The sequence below is a fragment of the Peromyscus maniculatus genome, chromosome 23, assembly GCF_049852395.1.
Source record: "Peromyscus maniculatus bairdii isolate BWxNUB_F1_BW_parent chromosome 23, HU_Pman_BW_mat_3.1, whole genome shotgun sequence".
NCBI classification, from domain to species: domain Eukaryota; kingdom Metazoa; phylum Chordata; class Mammalia; order Rodentia; family Cricetidae; genus Peromyscus; species Peromyscus maniculatus.
This window is the reverse complement of record NC_134874.1, coordinates 9,432,913-9,454,466: the sequence shown is the minus strand read 5'-3', so window position 1 is coordinate 9,454,466 and position 21,554 is coordinate 9,432,913. Positions and strand designations below refer to the sequence as shown.

At 52.9% G+C, this 21,554-nt stretch overlaps 1 protein-coding gene, 1 long non-coding RNA gene and 1 other non-coding gene across 4 annotated transcripts in view; 2 read left to right on the top strand and 1 right to left on the bottom strand.

The window, feature by feature from the left end:
* Fbxo21 (F-box protein 21) overlaps nt 1-17,671 on the bottom strand; it is a 35,439-nt gene extending 17,768 nt beyond the window's left edge. Inside the window, exons 1-7 of one of the 2 annotated variants that reach the window (XM_076560126.1) lie at nt 17,367-17,671; nt 16,149-16,284; nt 14,056-14,150; nt 7,749-7,870; nt 4,779-4,925; nt 4,410-4,546; nt 2,773-2,909 (exon numbers count right to left, since the gene is read on the bottom strand). In XM_076560126.1, the coding sequence (XP_076416241.1) occupies nt 2,773-2,909; nt 4,410-4,546; nt 4,779-4,925; nt 7,749-7,870; nt 14,056-14,150; nt 16,149-16,284; nt 17,367-17,605 (1,013 nt within the window). In that variant the 5' untranslated portion in view covers nt 17,606-17,671. The remainder of the gene's footprint in view (nt 1-2,772; nt 2,910-4,409; nt 4,547-4,778; nt 4,926-7,748; nt 7,871-14,055; nt 14,151-16,148; nt 16,285-17,366) is intronic. The other variant, XM_076560127.1, reaches the window with a different exon arrangement.
* Nucleotides 1,744-9,730, top strand: LOC121825423 (uncharacterized). The gene is made up of 3 exons (XR_013047524.1): nt 1,744-1,822; nt 2,027-2,083; nt 9,615-9,730. It is a non-coding gene; the product is annotated as an uncharacterized LOC121825423 (long non-coding RNA).
* A 215-nt stretch (nt 17,672-17,886) lies between the features above and the next one.
* Nucleotides 17,887-17,993, top strand: LOC121825558 (U6 spliceosomal RNA). The gene has a single exon (XR_006067885.1). It is a non-coding gene; the product is annotated as a U6 spliceosomal RNA (small nuclear RNA).
* Nucleotides 17,994-21,554: the final 3,561 nt, after the last annotated feature.

Sequence of the window (21,554 nt, the reverse complement as noted above, 5' to 3'; positions counted from 1 at the left end):
AGACAAAATGTGCACGTGCCCAAGTGCCAGAGTTTTTTAAAGACATACCTGGACTAGCTGTGCCCCAAGAATACAGGGCTGAACACGGAAGATCAATTTTGGGACAGGTGAACCTCAGTGATAAAGCACAGTTCAATCTGCAGCACACACACACAAATCAAGCCCCCCAAACAAAAACCCACATAGCTACTCCTAGACATAAAAAGTGAAAGAACATGTACAGCTACTAAAAAATACATGCTTGAAAAAATCTAATGTCTACATAGAAATACAACTTAGCAAAATTAGCCAAGCACAGCAGTGCATGACTTCAATCCCATGGTAGAGGCAGAGGCAGGAGGATCTCTGTGATCTTGGGGCCTGCTTGATCCATATTGCAAATTTCAGGCCAGCTAGTGCTACAGAGTGAGACCATGTCTCCTTATACAAAACAACAAACAAACAAACACTTCACAAAATTGGAAATTTGGGAGGTAGTTTTGATGACACCAATAAAAGGTGTCACGCCAAACAGCAAGCTAATGCTGAAAGCTGAGAAGCATTCCGTGTGGAAGAAAGAAGCATTCCGTGTGGAAGAAAGAAGCATTCCGTGTGGAAGGAGATCCCTGGGCTGGAAAGATGGAAAGGTGCTTGCTGCCAAGTTCAAGGCCCTGAGTTTGACCCCTGGGACCCAAATAGTAGAAGGAAAAAAACTGACTCCCCCACAAGTTTTCCTCTAACTTCTGTACACACACACACACACACACACACACACACACACACACACACACACACACACACACACACAGAGTTAAAAGCAACAACAAAAACCCTCAAAAATCATCCCCAGGCAAGGGTATTGCTATCTGTTTCTGCTCTGTAGTCAATAGCCAACACACTAAGCTAGAAAAAACAAACAGCGCTGTTCAGACACTGTGACATGTCACCAAAAGCCAGAGCTACGAACCATCTGCAGAATAGACTCATCCAGCCAGGCACTGAAGGCCAGGCCTGTATACAAGTACCAGCCACAGCTAGAGCCAAAACACTTGGTAGCTCAGGATAGCCCTAACCGAGTCATGTGGAAAGGTAAACAATTCCTAACAGACGCCCAGAACCACAGTCACAGACAGCAGGAGGCTACAGGACCTGACATTAGTGCCAGAACCAGCCAGAACCAGTCAGAAGCAGTTTCTAGCTGCAATCAATAGCAAAGTAGAACTTTCTGTTTTCTTGTTTGATATAGGGGCTAGACTGTAGTTCAGGCTGGCCACAAACTCCTGCCTCAGCCTCCCTGTGCCCTTCACACAGGCCTAAGGAACCTGATAAACTGACTCTCAATCTGTAAGGAAGACCAAAAGCTAGGAACATCCAAAGCACTTTAAGATCTGGATGGGGGCGGGAGGTCATGAGGGCTCAGAGTACAGCCTGGGCAGCGAGGGTGGAGCCCAGCTGCTAACAAGGGCTGTGTGTGTGCCAGCATCGCTGCTGGTGGCTCAGGCTTCCACAGGTCTCTGTGTTTGTTTCTGCCCCCTGCCTGGGTCCTGGAGTAAAGTGACTGATCCTCCTGCCTCAGCCTCCCAATCAGACAGGACTTCAGGTCCTAACAAATCGTTGCATTGTCTGAGCCTGGAGTGGTGGCTCAGCTCTGTAATACTAGCACTCAGGATGAGAGGCTGAAGCAGGAGGATTCCAAGTTCCAGGACAGCCTGGGTAGCATAGTGAGTCATAGTTGATTCTCAAAGAATCAACACACTCAATAGAGACAAAATGATCAGATCATGTAGGACCCTCAGTAGTAGTAGATGTCACAGGAGTATCTTACAGATGCACAAGGAGATAGGTAAGCATACCAAGGCTGCAAATAAGTTTTCTTATTTGCAAATAATAGGAAGTAGATATCCAGATTGCAAACATTAACCTACCAGTCAACTGTGAGGACTATACGTTTGGAAAATGACAGTCTATAGTAATGTAAAGAAACTCAAAGTAATGGATGGGGATGAGGGGTCTTCACACCTCATGAAATGTCTGTCTTCTTAAACAGGAGGGGCATGTGGAGTCCAGCTGCACTTCCTTTCTACAGAGCAGGAGAGATTAGAGGGTAAGAGTGTGTGTATGTGTGAATGTGTGTGTGTGTGTGTGTGTGTGGTGTGTGTGTTGCACATGTACACTGGAGGCTCTCCTTGAACTTTTAAGCCAGCATTTACAGAGAATACTAGCCCCCTTGGCTCTGACGAAGCCAGGTTTTTGAGCCCTGTCTGGCTTCAAAGCTCAGGGACTGCTCATCCCACTGTCCAGGACAGGACAACAGGATGAGTTTTTTTCCCTCGTGTGGAGAAGTGCTTTTCTCCTTGGGGAAAACTCTGCTTAGGAGAAGCAGAGGACTCGACCTGAAACCAGCCAATCCCAGAACACAACTCAGCTCGGCCAGGCTGTAAGCTGCCCAGCCTGGTCCTCCTCTCTCCCAAGGGGCAGCACAAGTGTGGGAGGAGGAGGAGGAGTTTTATGACTGAGGAGAAAAGAGAAGAACCTTTGATGGGATGGACCTTCACACTATGGACCCTGACAGCCACAAGACTTTTTTTAAGTTAGGCTTTTGAGATGCTGTAGAGTTACATGCCTGTGTAAGAAACATAAATACACATAGTGCTTGTCACTCCCCACATAAGGGGGACCCAATATAAGCTCAACGTGACCCCTCAGAAGCAGATGCCTGCTTGGTAATCCCTAGTTTAACACCAGAACCCGGTCGTTCCTCAACACCCATTGAACACAGCACAGATGGCTCACCCTTCTGCGCCTTGGCACCACCTCAGCAGGAAGTGGCTTGGGAAGTTGACGGGCTCCAGCGGGACCCCCAGCTGCCGGGCGATGGTCAGGTAGAGCAGAGACATGCTGATGGGGATTCCTGTTCTGCGGGTCAACACCTGAGGGAGGAAAGTTGCTGAGGCTCAGGAGGGCCAGGGGCTGGCTCAATGCGGTGCCAGCATCCCATTTAGATCAGGGACCAAACCCAGCACTCTGGCTGTTTTCTTACAGCCTGCAGAAGATGTTTGCCTCCTTCCCTAGCCCCAAGACAGGGTCTCCTTACAAAGCCAGGCTGGCCTCAAACTTGCCACCCTGCCCCCTCCGCCTGCCAATGCTGGGCTTACAGGTGTGGACTACCCCACACCCAATTTCTTGCTTTTAGCTTGTGTTTTGTTTTTGCTGGGCTAGGCATGGAAGCTGTAGCCTTGTGTACACTGGGCAAGCATTCCACCACTCAGCTATTGCCCACACCTGAATTTTCAAATGTTTAAAATATTCTAAGAACAAAACCATTTTGCGACATGAAAATAACAGAAGCCAGGTTCTATGGTCCATGCCTATAGTCCCAGCACCTGGGAGGCTGAGGCAAGATGCCAGAAAGTCCAAGACCAGCCTGGGCTACCAAGTGAGAACCTATCTCAAAATAGGCAAAGAACCGTAACCAGCATGTTCCATGCCCACACAGCTCTGCTGGCACACAGAGTACACAGCCACCCAAGGCTTCAACTGCCTGTGCCCTTTCACCCAGTAAGACAGTACTGAGCACACAGACCACACAGCCTGCAAACCTGGACTGCCAGGCCTTTTACAGGCAGCCTGCTGGCCTCCTCCTACCAGAAAGCAAGCATGTAAAGTCTGTGATAGGACAATAGAAACCATGTTACAGAGAACAGGACAGACAAGGAAATGCACATCAAAGGTTTGTGGCTGATGTAGCTCGGCCATAGGCTTCCAGGCCAACGGAGGCAGGTCTGTGCAGTTCAGCACTCATAATCATAGACTGAGCAAACTAAGCCATAGAAATGCCCATCTCTATTCACAGGGCTTCCTTACAACAGCCATCCTGTTAGCTGGAGAGATAGCTCAGTGGTTAAGAGCACTGGCTGTTCTTCCAAAGGTCCTGAGTTCAATTCCTAGCACCCACATGGTGGCTCACAACCATCTGTAATGAGATCTGATGTCTTCTTCTAAACATACATAAAATTTAAATTAAAAAGAAAAGCATCCTGTAGCAGATCTACCCCACCATGCTATCGCATGATAGAGGAAAATGGGCTTTACTGAGATACGGAAAGACGACAGCATTTGTCAGCAAGAAATGGACAGCCCATTGGAGATGTGACTGCACACACACAGTCACCCTTGTCTGTCTAGAGGGGAGTCAGGTCCGAGCACCCTGGAGCATCAAGGGTACAGGGAGATCCAGTAGGTACAGGCACAGAACCTACACACCCACCCTTTCTCAGCTTTAAGTCACACACTCCCCAGCACTGTCCGACTGCCTTGCGTGTGCACACGTGCAGGTTTAGGCAGTGAACGGTGCCTACACAGGAGCACACAGAGGGTGCTGCAGGAGGAAGAGGGAGCTGCATGGTTCCTCTTGCTGCAGCCACATGTACCTGGTGCATGTAGAGGTTCAAGGCGTTGTAGTAGTCCATGCGGTTCCCTTTGAACTTCAGCTGGTCGTACAGGACATAGTTGATGGCGTCCAGCACTTGGCTCTGGAGCTCTATCTCCATTATCATGGAGGACTCGCCTGCAGCACAAAGAACTCCTCTGGGTCACAAGCATGAGCAAGTACACCCCAAACACTCACACCACAAACACAAGCAAGGCACACCCTGAACACGCAGTGACAGGCAAGGGCCTGCATGACAGTCAAGTGCTGCCAGCCTGGGAACGGAGACAGGGTGGCGTTAGTGCTTTACATCATTCAGGCAACCACCCCAGGACCTCTGCAGCCTGGCTCATCTACAGCATTTCCACACCTGCCCTGAAGGTCAGGCTGGGGTGGCGGCTGTTGATACCACGGAGGGTTTTGCACACAAGTTCCACGATGCTATGGATCTGGGCCTGGATGTCTCTGAGGCTGATGTCGGAGAGAGGGTTGCAGTACTGGTCGATGTAGACGGCACCTGTGGGTGAGAAGTGTGGAGTCAGCTTGCTTTCTACCTGACTGGTAGCAGCGTGTTACTGAACTAGCACCTGGGGCTGTGACTTCTCACACCACACACCACAACAGCTCCCCCCTGGATGCCAGGAAAAACCCTACCACAGGGAGAGAGATCAGATAACTTCACCACAAAGCACTTCATACACCATTTAAGAAAACAAAACAAACCATTTTTGGGGGAGGTCATGATTCAGTAAGCAGGACACGTGTCCCCACATCCTATTATGAAGACTGCCAAACACCCACAAGGAAGCCCTCAGGCCACTTCTCTCCTACACTCACTCCTGTGAGCCAAAAACCCAACCACTGGCAAGCGATTCCTCTTAACAACTAAGCCAAGGGTAGGAATGACAGACAGACCATTCCAGCCAATCACAGCTCTCATGGGTAAAGACTCACTGACCGAGAGACAACACACGCTCATAAGAGAAGGAGCCTTGATGACCCCACCGAGCAGGGCCAATTTCATCACTGGCCTCAGCCCCAGCCGACCTCATACCATGCCTAAACCATCACTTGGTGGCAGAACATGCTTACTTAAAAGCCTCACAGTCACCTTTTAAATTCAAGAGACCTCAGGCTAGCCCTACCTTGCTGCTCCTACCAACACTCCAAAAGCTGAAGGTGGTTCAGGGCATCGGGAGACCCAGCCTAGACTACAGCGATTGTGCTGTCAGCCACCTGCTCAGGCTTCTTCAGTGGCTGCAGTCTAGTCAGGGTTGAGGCTCTGGAGCCAGGACCCCCACCAGCTTCCCCCGGCTTCTACTGCCTACCTAGTGACCTGGGTGGACTGTGGAAACTGAAGCTTTGTGCTTGAAAAATGTAAAACAAGGCCGGGCGGTGGTGGCGCACGCCTTTAATCCCAGCACTCGGGAGGCAGAGCCAGGCGGATCTCTGTGAGTTCGAGGCCAGCCTGGACTACCAAGTGAGTCCCAGGAAAGGCACAAAGCTACACAGAGAAACCCTGTCTTGAAAAACCAAAAAAAAAAAAAAAAAAGAAAAATGTAAAACAAGTATTTATTTCTCAAATATAACCTACAGAAAACAAAGACTGTTTCACTATTCTGAACTGGTGTGGTGGCACACACCTTTAATCCCAGCACTCAGGAGGCAGAGGCAGGAGGATCTCTGTGGTCAGTCTGGTCAACACAGCCAGCCAGGGCTACATAGTGAGACTGCTTCAAACCAAAGAGAACAAACACCTCGAGAGAGCTGAACTCCCAGCTCTAAGTGTAGAAGCAGACAAAAGGATGGCTGTGACTTTCTTTTCATCTGACTACAGTTTCCACCTCCTGTCAGTCAACATCAGACCTTCAACCATCAGCATGTATCTCCACTAGGCACTGTGGGCTGTGGCAATCTCTACTCAAGGCCTGGAACGTAACAAACCTACTTCCAAGGGCCGGGCATATCTAGCACTCAGAAGACAAGCTGACAGCTAGGCTGTGCTCTGCATTTAAAAAAGAAAAAAACAAACAAAAAGCCAGGAAATGCACTGAACACACTGGACACTGAGGGGAGGCAGTCCCTGTGACAGCCAGGGCAGCTGCCGCTGTGGAGGCCAGTGAGCTCTGCAGGGCTCAGCTGAGACTCACACAAGTGAGCCCTGCGCTGAAGGGCTCAGGGGACCACAGGAGGTGAAGCTGGCATCTCTAGGCACGGGTCAGGAGAGGCCTGATGCAGAGCAGAACCCTGCAGAGCAGTTCGGAAAGGTGTGAAGTCAGGGAGGGAGGTCCAGACCACAGAGGGCCTGGGATGCAAGCAGCCATCCAGGAACAGGAGGCAGTGCTGCAGAGACGGGGACTAAGTGGGTCAGGCCCAGGGCTGACTGCAGGACAGCAGGCAGCGATGCCCAGGGCTGACTGCAGGACAGCAGGCAGCGATGCCCAGGGAAAGCCAGGACTCCTCAGACAGGCTGCCGAGAGCCTGGAGAACTGTAATGGACAGGATGTGACCTAGAACACCAGCAAGGGGGGACGTCACCCCATCTGGTGGCCCCCAGGAGCAAGGAGGATCCATAAGCACACACTTCACAACCACAGCACGGGAGGCTTCTCTCTAAGAATTAAGACAGTGGTTAAAAAACCAACTCACATTTTTTACTATTCCCCTAAGAACCCAGTACCTCCTAGCACAGAGCCCGGTCACCTCTCCCCTCCCCCCATTTGGGCCACGCCTCCGGCCACAGGCCACACTGCCTATCCTCACTAACCCCCAGCTGCTACAGAGGACACAGGTAAATAGGGGCAAGCAGGCCTCCGAAGTAACGGTTTTGAGCAGCAGCAAGAACTGGTTTCACTAGACAAAGGTCACTCACTCTGCAGGCCCACATGTGCTGTGTGTTGAGGTCAGAGGTCAACCTCAGCATCGTCCTTGGGGGCTGTCCATCTGGTTTTTGCCAAGCTCACTGACCAGAGAACCACAAGAATCCTCTGTCTCCGCCTGCCCAGCGCTGAGGTCACAAGCATGCCCAGCAAGTCTGGCTTTCTACACGAGTTCCGGGGACGGAATCCATTCCTCACGAACTGTGTGGCAAGCCTTTCCTGACTGAGTGTCCAGCTCTCAACTGTCACTGACCAGTGACGACTCGTAAGACACATGGTCACCTGAGCTGACGTGGAGAGGCCACCGGACTCTGCTGGAAGTCTGAGTGCTGTCTGCTGTGTAATCCTAGCGCCCTCTGACATGGCTCTCCTTCCCCTCGTCCTGGAGGGGCAGCTGTCACAGGATCTGACAGGCTGCTCAGCCGCCCAAGAGCCCTGTCCGCAGGCACGAAAACACCCACCTTCCAGATAGGACTCGTAATCGTCAGGCTGCTGCAGGAAAGCCTTGAGGTTGTTCAGGATTTTCTGCTGCCGCAGGTAGTACAGAATTTTCTTTGCGTAGTATTTCCAGGTCAGAGCTTTCCTGGGAAGCAACCAAACAAGCCACTAAGAACTTCAGTAGCCCAGCTCCCCCATCACTTCACACACTCCTCGTTATCAACGCAAACACAGCTGGCACACATCTGCACCGCTGTCTGCGCAGGGCTCTGCACCCTGACGAGACGGTCCAATGGCAGGCAGACACTTACACCCTGACTCTGGGGGAAGGCTGTGAACAGCATCCTGGGAGGTGCACTGTGCTGATCCCCAGGGCCCACTTCCGACACTCAGGGCACAGGCTGCTCCTTTCTCCTTTGGGCTTGGTGAACTCAGGAGTCCTTCTAGCCTTACGGTTTCAGGTGTGTCCACACTGACCACCTTTCCAGAAGTTACTTTCTGAAGAGGTTTTCTGGAGAACTCAGACCTGCACACCCAACCGTTACTCCACACCTGCCTAGATAACTGGGGGGGGGGGGGGGGGGCTAAGACTTCTTCCCCTGAGTCACTGTCAGCTGGTGATGGTCAGGCCTCTGGGCCATCTTGAATGCCTGACGCCCCGTCTCCCAACACTCTAATAGGAGCACCTCCCACTAACGTGGCAGAGCTGGCCCAGACTCTGTGGGTGTCTCAGTCCCCTCCTCCTCCTCCTCCTCCGCTCCTGCTTCCATCCTCTTCCTTGTCACCGCTGGACAGGGCAGTCCATTGTTCCAGTGATACTGTCACCCACAGGACCATGGCCCCTGACCCAATTCTCCAGCTTCTACTTCCTCACGCTAAAGCCCAACTCCTGGTGAAGACCCAGCACGTCCCTTCACCCGGTCCCCACTGTGCCTGGCCATGTCACCCACACCTTCCTCAGTGGACTCTTCCTCCCTGGAGGCCTGCAGTCTGCACCTCCTCGTGGCTCTGTGCAGACAGCCCGAGGAGTCAGGCCTCTCCCTCTCTTCCCTCCACAGGGGCCACAGCCCCCACACTCCAGTTCCCTCAGCATTTCCCAGGCACACGCCACTTCCTAGCAAGACAGACAGCTTCCGTGTTGTGTCGCTACCCTGTGAGCTCGAGAAGGCAGAGGTCTGGGGCTGCTGCTCACAGCTGTACCCCCAGTGCCCACAGTAATGCTGGTGCACTGAGGGTGTGCAGAAGACTGTGAAGCCCTTCAGCAGGTCTCCCAAATGAGACAGGACCAACGTGTGTGGCAGCCTCTGCGCAGCACTAAAGGCCCCTCCACCCACAGAGCTGTCTACCTGTTCCACCTGCTCTTTCTCCTCTAACAAAGGTGGAGGGCAAGTGCCGTGTTCACCGTCCAGGCCAAGAAGCGCAATGCTGCAGTCACAGTCCCACTTCATGCCTCCGTGGCCACTTCCCGCACCTCTCTAGAGTGACCACCGACACATCCCCACAGTTCTCAGGGGTCCTCTAGACCTTGGCATCTCCAGGGGCTCCTCCCCGTCTCACCACTCTTAAACAGTAGCTTCCCACAGTCCACACTCATGTGAGCTTTAACTTGCTCTGAATTTATTAGCAAGCAGACGAAGAGGCTGCCAAGAAAGGCGCCAAGCCTGAGTCTGATCCCCAAGATCCACATTGGGAGAAAGGAAGAGCTGATTCCTATGAACTGTCCTCTCATGTACATGGCACAAGTGTGACCACACATACACAGAAGAACACAATAAACAAGAACACAAAATAAATTCACAACTAAGTGGCTGGGGAGGTTCTGCAAAATTCAAATGCCAGTTATGTGGCAAGCTGCCACCCCAGGCGGTGGTGTACTCTTCCATCAACAGTCACCTGTGGATGCCTGCTTCGCCAGTCTTCCACCCCAGCACCAAAGAAAAAAGGCTCCTGTCTATGATCCTCTCAGGAAGCAGAGGCAGGAGGCTGCCAGCAAGGCCAGCCTGGACTACCGGGAGCCTCTGTCTTAAGAAAAAGGGAAAAGGTGAGATGGAGGTGGTGACAAGGTGTGGCTGTCCCTTCTGTAGTATCAGCAGCCACTGTGCTCAGCGTTCAGATCTACCGATCCTTCAGAGGAGACTCTAACTGAGCCAGCCCCTCCTCATTTATTAGAAAGACTGCCGCAAACACCTCATCATTCCCTAGTTCCCCATGGGATGACATGTAGCAAAAACAGGACAAATGCTCTGCCTTTCCTTTTACTCATTTCTGATTCTCCTTCAAAAACCAAGGAACATCTTGAAATCGCACTGGGACTCAGCTAAACTGTCTGGAGCAGTCCAATATGCTCTGCCTCTACCATGCTGCAGCCCCAGCCAGCACACCTCTGGCCCACAGATGCTTCACACGCCCCACACTGACAAGAGGGACTGATGGTAGTCATGCTGTCTGGCTCCAGGTGTCAAGAGGCTCTGGAGTCATCTTGTACATTTCTGACACAGGCCTGAGAAGCAGCCATTTCTCCATGATCATGGCTTGCATTGGGGAAGCGGCAGCTGAGGATAGAAATCTGCAAGCTAGGACGGCCATTTCTACTGGGTGGTCATGAGTTCACACTGACACTTCCAATTCAAATTCAGACATATACAACTTTGACCTCCTTCTGCCTTCTATGTGTATCCTTCTTCCTGAACAGTTCTGCTCCTCCCTGATACCTGAGATGACATGACAGTCATTCACTGGCCTGACTGCACATCTCTGTCCTACACACAAGCCTGGCCTAAGTCTAATGACCAGCTGTCCTGTCATCTCCCTGAATATAAAGAAGCTGGGCAGTCCCCACATGATCTTGTGTGGACAAGTGTGTCTATCTGTCCAGGCCCGTGTGGACATACACCATGGGGCGGGAATATGTGGGAGTCAGAGGACATCTTGCAGGACCTACTATGTGGGTCCCAAGGACTGAACTCAGCTCTTCAGGCTTGGCAGCAAGCACCTTCTTTACCTGTTCAACCACCTTGCCAGACCACTGCTCGATGTTCTTCTAGCTACGTGGAATCTAGTCGGGGCTTCTGCCCTGACCACACACACGGTACTGTCTCCTAGACAGCTCTTATTTGGAGCCAGTGGCTCAAGTTCAGGTTACTACACATTTGAGTGCTCACCAGCAGGCGTGAGTCAAGACTATCTCTGTGGTTTTGCTTTTCAAACTCACTTTCTAGCAGATGTGTCAGAAAGAGCCCCAAGTCTGAGTCTTCCAAGCTGACAAGTTTGTCTTTAGCCTTTCTTTATCCTTGGAAGTCAGTTCAGCTGGATATAAAAATCCTTGGCTGGCATTTCCTTATATCTTGGAATACCTTTTTTCCTCTGGCATCAAGTGCTGCTGTTGAAGTATAGGAGACAGTGTTTCTTTTCGCACAGAAGTGACTTCATCTCTTTTGCCTGGATACTCAAAGGCCCTTTCTGATTCTAAAATCCAGCGACTGAAGGGTCTCGCTGGGCACTGGCCACCCAGGTTACTTCCTCAGGCACAGCACAAGCTCTTCAATGTGCTGTGGTAAACTGTTCCTGCAGACCACACAGAACAGCACAGCTACCCTCATCACATACCCAGAGAGGGGCACTTGAGTATCTACAGAAACTGCTCGCTCCCTACTGCTTTCCACAACAGGAATGGATGTCAACAGGGTCGCCATGCAAACTGACAAGCCCAAACATTCTAAGAGGCAGGACATTACATGTCATTACACTTATCCCAGCAGGGGCAACAGTTACTTTGAAAACAACCACTAATACATACTTCCTCTGGCTACACAAGTTCACTTTTCCTGACAAACTGACTAGCATGAAAAAGCAGCTTTCCCAGTGATTTTAACATTCCTCTGAAGAGTGAATTCCAAGGTGTTTCCTTAAAAGCACCGCCCTGCCCGCTTTCCTGTGGCAATCTCTGCAAAAGACGGATGGCTCCCAGCCTGGCCTTCCAGTCACAGTGTTACCGTGTGGGCTGCTCACTCTTGGGGAGTAAGTGTCGAGTAGAAGGCTAGCTTGCTGGTTTCTGGCTGGGCATCCAGTTCCACTTAGTTCTCCCTACTCAACAAGCTGCCTGCCCCTTTCTTTCTCACTGGGGACCTCTCCTGGCATCCTCCTGTCTATGTCCGTTCCCACAGAGCTCTGTTCAGATCACCAGTTCCCTCACATTCTGACCCACTAGCTCACAGTGTAAGCTTCTCATTACACCAATTTAAACACTTTTTTCCTGGCTCTTTTTTTTTTTTTTTTTTTTTTTTTCATTTTACATACCAACCACTGTTCCCCCTCCCTCCCCTTCTCCTGCCCCCCCCCCCCACTTCCTGGCTCTCTTGTAGATTTACTTCTCTGTACTTACTTTATGACAACATTATCCAGTTGGAAAAACAACTCAACAAAACAAAGACCTTCCCATCCTCACACCGTAGTTGTTTCTTTGTATCCACCTGGAGCAGCTCTGGCTTGTGTATTAATTTGAGGAGAACTGACATCTTTGGCTAAGTCTTCTCACATTTTCCACACACTGCAACAACCTAGGAAACCTATGCCTGAGACTCCACAGGACTAAGAACTGAAGCCTCTAGAGTGGACATGGGAGGACAGCAAGAGGCTGTCCACCAGCCGGTCCCCCAAGACAGAGGGTAGCTACAGTAGCTGTTATCTACGGGAGCTCCTCCTGTAGCAGCTGACTGGGACAGACCCCTGGGGTAATTCCAAGACCAAAGCCGAGCAGGGTCTGTCTCCCACAAACAATGATCCCTCTCCCCCTTTCTCATGCGGTTAGGTTAAAAAAGACAACGTAAGTCACTATTAAAACCACACAGTGGGGCTAAGAGCCAGGGGCAGAGCACTCAGTTGGCCCTGGGTTTGGCGTTCAAGACAACAAACGGAAGAAAAACTACAGGGGTGAAGTCAGGAAAGGCCCAAATAAAAGCAGGAGTGGGAAGGGCAGGAAAAGAGTGTAAACAAGAGGAAAAGTTTACACAAACAAATCAAAGCCAAGAAAGTGCACCTCCAACCCCATCTACACACATGCCATGCCTGAAGACTGTCGAGGCCACACAATCCAGTGCTCACTCCAGTCAGTGCACACATAATCCTACTCACAGACTCGGGTCGGGGGAGCAGCCCAGGCGCGGAACACTGGCGTCTCACCTGTCCCCCGAACCCCATGAAACACTGCCTCCTGGTCTGGACACTTCGCAGTGACCCTCTCAGTGCGTCTTGTTCTCTAACCTCTGGACCACAAGGTCTTCCCGACAGGAGGTTAGGGCTTCAGGCAAATCACTGGTGACTGGAAATTAAGCTTCCCAGCAGAAAATATAAGATACATCATTCTAAACAGTAAGAGAGAGGGTTGATTTTGATGGTCAGCGATGTGTTTTTGGGTGAGTTCGTGTCTGTGTGGCTCTGTGCCTGTGGATGCAGGCATCCGAGTAGGTCAAAGGAGGGACGCAGGTCCTGTGGCACTGGTGTTAGAGGTGGCTGGGAGCCACCCAACGTGGGTGATGGGAACTGAAGTCAGGCCCTCCGGAAGAGCAGTTCCGTACTGAGATGTCAGTCTCTCCAGTCCCAGGGGCTCTTCTTAATCAGGAGAGTTTGTGGAGGACCCAGGCTCACTCCCCGCTGCACCTTGAATCGCCCCTAAATCACTAAGTGCAATGTAAGCAGCTACTGTTTCAACAGCAACAAGAGAAAGGGTCTGCACACCCTCAGTAAAACCATGATCTGTATGTGTAAGTGTGTGCCTGGTGCACAGATGTGAGCACATGTGGAGGCTAGAGATCACTCAGGTGTCATTCCTCGGGAGTTACACACACTAGTTTTGGGGACAATCTCTCTCTGGAGCCTGGTGCTGGCCACTTGGCTCAGTTGGTGGCCATCAAGCCCAGTTCTAGGATAGCAAGCCCATGCCACGGAGATCGGACTGGGGTCCTCATGCTCGCAAAGCAAGCTGTACTGACTGACCGTCTCCCCTGCCCCTGGACACTTTTTTTTAAAGATTTTATTATTTTGAGACAGGGTCTCACTCTGTAGCCCACAGTGTTCTGCAACTCACTCTGCAGCTTTTGAGTCTGCTGCTTCTCCCTGCCTCAGCCTCCTGAGCACTGTAATTATAGACTTGAGCCCCCAGGACTGCAGGGACTGATGTGCATCAGTTGTCCTGGTGTCCTGATCTCACACACACAGAGCTTTTCAAATTAGCTGTGGCGAGATGGGAAGTAATGGAATGCCAGGGGTCTTCCCACAGCACAGCCATTCCCTCTGCAGCATTATGATGAGGATCCAGAGAAAGCCATGGCTTACCTTCCTTCCATGTTTAGGATGCACACCAGCTCATCCTCAAAAAAGATCTCCGGCCCCTCCAGGTTTTCAATGTCACTGAAGCCGTTACAAGGAACCTATGGAGACAGACACAGGAGGCCGCAATCGTGAGTTAGCGTGGCTGACGCTGGCAGATACACAGCTGAACCACAAGTGAGGGCAGCTGCTCACGGTGACAGACAGCGGCTCTTACACACTGTCTCCTAGGGCCTTCAGGGCAGAGAGCAACATGGAAGTCACAGCACACCCAGGCCTCACTCTCACAGGCCGGGAGTTTCTGGGATTGGTGGTGCCGAGTCTCATGTGCGGATACAGAGCTCACACAGGCTGAGGTGCAAGTCTCCAATCTCGCAAGGTCTTTGCTACACACAACTGGAGAGGCCAGATGCATTTAGCCCAAGGCAGAGATGCTCCTGAGGCTCCCTGGATGAGCGCTCTGCTCTGCACACTGGGGCAGTGGTACATGTGTGCTGTGGTGGAGGTGTGCCTATGTTGAGGTAACGGTGCGACGGCTATTGAGGTGGAGATACGTGTGTGCTGAGGTGGTAGTGCACGAAGACTCTCTCTCGGGTTAAAGTCCTGGGATTGCCCCAGTTTTCCTCAAGATAGCAGCCACAGTGTTCCATGTTAACTTGTGTGCACGTGGAGAAACTAAGCACACCGGAGTGCTGAGGCCAATCAATCATCCACCTATGAGTCCACCCTCAGTAGCCCCTGCGGTGTTCCAAGTCCTCCATACACTTCTAACAAGCAAGCAGAAGTGCAGGGAAGGAAGAGGGAAAAGCCCACCAATCCATCGGTATCAGAGAAAGGCAGGCTGTTAAAAGCACACACAAACCCAGCTGGCTCACGAGCAGAGGCTGTGAACCAGTAGCCTGTGACCAGTGGCATCATATATGCCCTGCACCAAAACACCCGTGTGTTCTAGGCTGGCTAGGGCACTGTTCCAGGCCGAACAAACCCTTGGTTCACTCTGTCATTAATAAGCATTAACACACAAACTGGAGAATGTCTATTTGTAGTCCCCAGAGGGGACTGCGTTAAAAGGTGCTGAAAGGTCAACTCTGCCCTTTCGAAACTTGAAACACCTTGAAAACACTGCCCATGAATCCCGTTCACAGCCGAGTGGAAAGTCAGAAGCGGTTTTCAGAAAGACAACCTCCGTCAAAGCAGAAGAGCAAAACAAATATCAGCTGCAATCTGTGGAGGAACTGAACCATACGGGGACAATTCCCTAGCCCTGCGCAAAGTAGCGTCAGGAATGGACACTGATTTCCACGGGACATTCTGGACAAGGGAAGACAACCAACCCCAAACCATACCAGAAACACACACTTCAGCCAGTGAAGAAAAGCAACATACAACTTGGGCCAAGCCTGACCATGCTCACTTGTCATCCCAGCCCTCAGGAGGAAGCTGGATACGAGTTTAAGGCCAGCCTGGGCTACACGGTGAAAACTCCTCTCACAGAACAAAGAGCAGCAGTGCTAACACAAATCCTGACCTGCCAGGAGCAACGGATGCGCGCCAGTTTGCCATGGGGCAGCAATGGAACTGACCCCACAGGCAGCGTTTAACCCCGCTCCCTCAACTAATAACGCCAGTTCCCTACTGAGCAGGGCGCCACTGACTTCGGCAGCCTCCCTGGGAACACCAGTGCAAGAGCTTTGGAGGATCCAATCATCGATGCCTCCTCCCACATCACGAGGGGAAGCGTGTGTAACAATCTCGAAGAGAAACAACGCTTCCCGTGGACACCGCCCTGGCCCTGGGTATCCCTGCCCCGCTGGCTCCTCAACACCCCACTCTCTCTGGCTTTAGAAAAGTAGGGCTGGCTGGCAGGGACAAATGTCTCCGTGTTGTTGCGGGAGGGGAGGGGAGGGGAGGGGAGAGGGGGCACAATGACTCTTGTAGCCATGTGAGGGAGGGATTGTGTGAGCACTGAAAGGGGACACAGCAGTAAGAGCCGAGCAGCCAAGGCGCGTGTACACACACACACACACACACACACACACACACACACACACACACACACACACACACGGCCCCCGCCCCATAATATAACAGGTGCTTACGTGCTCCGAGAAGAACCGTTTGGAGAAGGAGGCTACAATCTTCCGGGCCTCTAAGCCAGCTTTCTGCCGAACTTTATACTCCTCTAACCAATTGACGTAGTCGGTGGGACTGTAATGCTTCATCAGGGAGGGCCACCTAGAAAGGGGGAGAAAACACCCTCCTCAGCTCAGCTCGGAGCCTGCGAACCCAGTGACAGCGGGGAAAGGGGGGGGTTAGGGGTGGGGGGGCGGCGGCTGGCAGCGGCTCTGGCTGCAATCCCCATCGGGCATCCACGCACTCCCCTCCCTCACTACTCAATACAGTGACCTTGGCGTGGCGACACGAAGACCGTGTTTACACACACACACACACACCCAGCCAGCCCCCCCTCATCATCTCCGCGGTGGCCACACTCAACGGCAGGGATGATGCTAACGGTTCGCCCAGATGGCGCGCCTCCTCAGCACCCACCAGGCCTCCCCTCCTCCCCCCCCCCCCCCCGCAACCCCGGGGCCCCGCATCTCCGTTGGAGTCCTTGCCCCCCCCCCAACACGCTGCAAAACACGGGGACGTGGGGGGGGTAGGGTGGGGGAGGGAGCCGCCCGATCCCGGAATGGCATGAAGACCCCCCCCTACACACACACCCAGGCTGTCGAGAACGGAAGGTGGACATCACCCCCCCTCCACCCCCACCGCACCCCGCAAGGTCACGAGATGGGGATGGCAGGTCCCATCCCGGCCTCCCATCCCGGCCTCCTCCCAGCCAGGCAGCCAGGCAGCCAGGCAGCCGGGAAAGGCACGCAACGCCGCTGCCCGCACGTAAACATCATCCCTCCTGCACCGAGCCGCCGCCGCCACCGCCGCCACCGCCGGGGCCGGGGCCACAAAAGATGCGCGGCGCGGCGGGTGGGTCGGGTCGGGTCCGCCGGCTGGGAGGGAGGGAGGGAGGGAGGCGCGGGAGGGCCGCAGCGGCGGGGCCGGGCGAGCGGGGAGGCCTGGGCCGCGGGGTGGCGGAGGCGACCCTACCGGAGGGGTGCGCGACTCCCCCCCGCCCCCCGGGCCCAGGCCTTTGTCTGCGGCCGGCCCCGCGGGAAGCGGGCCTGGCCGGGGAGGCGGCGCGCGGGCCGAGGGTGGTGGCGGCGGGGTGGGGTGGGGTGGGGTGGGGCCCCCCGCGAGGCCCCCGGGCCTGCCGCTCCCCGCGGCGCTGCGGGGGAAGCACGGAGCGCGGGCGGGCTCACCTCACCCGGAACTGCTCCTTCCACACCTGGCCGCTGCTCTGGCACACCTCGCGCAGCCGGCGGCAGGTGCTGGACACGCGGCCGATGTCGAGCGCCGTGAGGGAGCCGCTGCACAGGATGTACTCCAGCACCTCGCCCGGCAGCTGCACCAGGCAGCTGGGCCCCGCCGCCTCGCCTGCGGCCTCCTCGGCCAGCGCCGGCACCACCTCCATGGCGCTGTCCCCCGCTGCCGCCGCCATCTTGTCCGCGTACCTGAGGGGCCGCTGCGGCGCGGGCACGCGCGAGGCGCGGGCGCGGGCGCGCGCGGGGGCGCACGGCCGCGATAGGAGAGCCCACAGAGGCGCCCCGCCACGCCCATCCCGGGGCGGGGCCGGCTGGCGCCACGCCCCTCCGCGCCCCGCCCACCGGGCCTAGAGCAAGCTGGGGAAGAGAGACCCGGGCTGCCGAGATGGCCCCCCTGGTCCTGATTATCCCAACAGCATTAAATATATATATATATATTTTTTTTTAAAAAAGCTGGGTGCTCACTTCCGCAGCACATATATTAAAACTAGAACGATAGAGAGAGGACTAGCGTGGCTCCCGCGCAAGAATGACACGCAAATTGGTGAAGTGTTGCTGGATGGTCAGTGGCGGCGCACGCCTCTAATCCCAGCACACCCAGGAAAGGCAGAGGCAGGTGGATCTCTGTGAGTTTGAGGCCAGCCTGGGTCTGTAGAGCGAGTACCGGGACAGCCAGGGCTACACAGAGAAACCTTGTTTGGGGGCGGGGGGAGAATTAAAGTTGGGAGTGGGGAGCCAGTGAGATGATTCAGCAGGAAAGCTTGACAGCCGGAGTTCCAATCCCGGAAACTGCATAGTAAGACTGGAAACTGACTCATGTTAAGTTGTCCTCTGGTCTCCACCTTCGCATCATGACATGAGTGTACAAACACACTCAGTAACTAAATAAAACTTAAAGCCGGCCACGATGGCTTACTCTGTAATTCCAGCTGAGGAGACTGAGGCAGGAGGATAAAGAGTTGGGCTATATTACAGTTTGAGACAGAGTCTCACTTAGTCCACGCTCGTCTTGAACTTCCATCTGCCTCCATCTCCCAAGAGCTTGTATTATAGGCACGTACCACCAAGATGTATTTCAGAAGAGGCGGCGTGGGGGTGGGGTGGCGGGGTAGCGGAACTCAGTGTTCTGTGCAGGTTAGGCATGCACTCTACTGAACTACATCCCTAGTCCCCAAATTAAGTTGTCAAAAATGGTTATCTATTCTCTTGTGCCAAGCACTTTCTGGAAGTAATTTGGCCTTCCCCAGGACTAACTCGTTTTCAAGTGGGTGCTGGGCCAAGCATACTATTTGCTTTTTGGGAACTCCTATTTAGCCCTCTGATGATGTGGGGAAATAATATTAACCCCCGGATCTATGTCCTGCTTTTAGGCAAATCAAAGGATGGTGAGGAGCACTCCTGTATGTGACAGGGTCCAGAATGACCTCAGCCACTGATTCTTTGGACTCTGCCTCCCAAGTGCTGGGTGTGGCATTAGAAGTGTTTATGGTGTCCATTTTCAATTGTCTTCCACTCAAAAATCCTTCATATTTGGGGATGCATATGCCCTCACTGGCAATGCAATAATTACCATGTGCATACCCATTCTGCAGTTAAGAAAACCAAGGCTTATAAACATGAGCCACTGGTTGAATCATGAGGAACAAAGATCTGGATCTGAACCTCTAAAGCAGGTGTTGTCAACAGGTGTAGTTGGTATTTTCAATGTTAGCCTCCGCTCTATTATTTTCTTAATGCATGTGTATATGTGTGCACATGTATGTGAAGGGCAGAGGAGAACCTTAGGTCGCATCTTTAGTAGCACCATTATTCACATTTTAATTTATTTCCTGTGCTCCTCTGTGGGTGGTGCATGAATATGGAAGTCAGAGAATTGTGGGAGCCCATTTTCGGGTCCCTCGTGGCTTTACCCAGCAGGTCTGCATAGAGGATGACTAAGACCACGGGTCTGAGTGCAGGGGTCTGAGATGGTCTGCACTTGGCTGTGCTGGGGAGGAGGTCTTTTGCTCCACCCCATGGCATCTCTATAAATACCCTGGGACAGAGATAGTCGGGGCCCGTTGGAAAAGGTTCCAGGCCCTCTCGAGGCTATCCTTTATTTTCTATCTGTTTATCTCCGTAATATTCTCCACAATATAAATCCTTCTATCTAATATTTCCTGCTGCTCACACTCAAGAAAACTCTGGGGAGCTGTGGGGTTGGTGGGTAAACGCCCCACAGAGAACAACTTAGAGGAGGAGTTGGTCCTGTCCTCCCAACACCTGGGTCCCAGGGATGGAACCCAAGCCATCTGGCTTGGCATCAAGCACCTTTACCTGCCAGGCAATCTCCATCTCTCCTTTAAGAAAAACAAGTGGACAAAACTGAGTTCAGTTCATTGTTAGAGCCTGTCTCCGGGAACACAGATAGCATAAAACCGGAGTCCTTGAATCTCAAGACTGTGGCTCCTGACTAAGGTTTACAAAGGCCACAGTAAAGAACTCCCCTCATGTCAGATGTTCTGGGTCAGAACCAGCAGGTCCCCCACAAGCCATCCATGGCTCTCTATGGTCCTTAGAAATAAATCTGAAATCCCTAACATTGTTACAAAGGGACAAATGTCGCCTGTCCGCGGTTGAGGCCCTTCTCCCCTCCTCCTCCAGCCTGAGCAGAGCCCAGATGGCTGTTATCTCCTTCCTCCCACTGGTATCCTTCTCCTGGGTGCCTCTCATTGTTTGGGATGCACTTTCAGCCAAACCTCCCCTTTTCCAGTTGCTGACCCTCCAGCCTGGCTTCTCTGATGGCTGTCTTCCTCTCCTTGCCTCCCATAATCCTTTGCTCCCTATAGAACCATTTCTTCAGCATGTGTCTCCTCTCTGATCTGAAGCCCCCCCCTTCAGGACCAGAAGTCTCTGTGAAGGGTTGTCTACACGAGGATGACCTGTGGCACGTTGTGAGTGGAGGAGGGTTTGCCTTAATTAAGTTAACCGGTGTGAGAAGACCCAGCCCACTATGGGCGGCGCGGTCCCTAGGCAAGGGGGTGAGGTCCTTAACTGTGCAAGAGTAGAGAAAACTAGCTGAGCACAAGCATGCATGCATGCATGCATTTCTCTCTGCTCTTGACCACAGAGGTAATGTAACCAGCTGTCTCAGATCCCCACTGCTATGACTTCCTTATCACCTGGAAATGGGAGCTAAAATAAACCCTTTATCTCCTAAGTTGCTTTTTATCACAGAATTTTATCGAAAGCACAGAAATGAAGCTAGTGCAGACTGCACAGGTCTAACCAGTTGTTGGGCTAGAAAAAGTGACCCAGCCTATGTGAGGCTCAGTTTTTCCCATCTGTAAAATGGGAAGAATAACCTACCTACTGACTAGGGCAGCTAGGGGTGTTAAGTGAGTAGATGCACGTGGGTTGTGCAGTACCGCGTCCAACCTAGAGTGGTTGTGGCGGCTGCAGGTGCTTGCATTTGAGTTAGGACAGAGGACCTCTCTGCAGGCCCCACACTGGTAGAACAGAAGGCAGCTGGACAGTCATGATGCACTTAGAGCTGGAGATACTTGGCTCCAGCCTGGACCCTCGAAACCTGGCTTCCACAGACCACAAGCCTCTCTGTCCTCAGCCCCTGCCTGGTTCCCGCTGTGGCCCTGGACTGCTCCCCCAGCTTTGCCCCCCACACACACGCTAAGCTGTTGCAAATCATCCTTGGTGTTGCTCAGACCTGGATAAACCATTTCCAGCCATCCGTCCTGCAGCCGGGAGCTGCTGATCAGTGAGCTTATCAGGAGTGACTGTCCCTTCATTGTGCAGCCTGCCACCAGCTCTTAGATGGCCAAAGATAATCAAAGACAGTCACTGGGGAGATAGGAACCCCCCCAAAAAAATCTGGCAGTCAAAATGCTCTATACAAATGAAGAAACCGGTTTTGTTATCGAACAAGCTTCAAACGGAGTGAGCCGCCATCACAGAGAAGGTGATAAGGAGATGTCAGCGTGGCAACCCCGCTCTGTATCCGGGAAGCGCTAGCCACAGAGCATAGGCTTCGTTTGCCAATTCCCAAGGCTCACCATAACTTGTCCTTGGGTAGAAGACATGACCTCCTTCTTTGAGACACATTCTTGCTTCCTCCCTCCTAAACTGGCC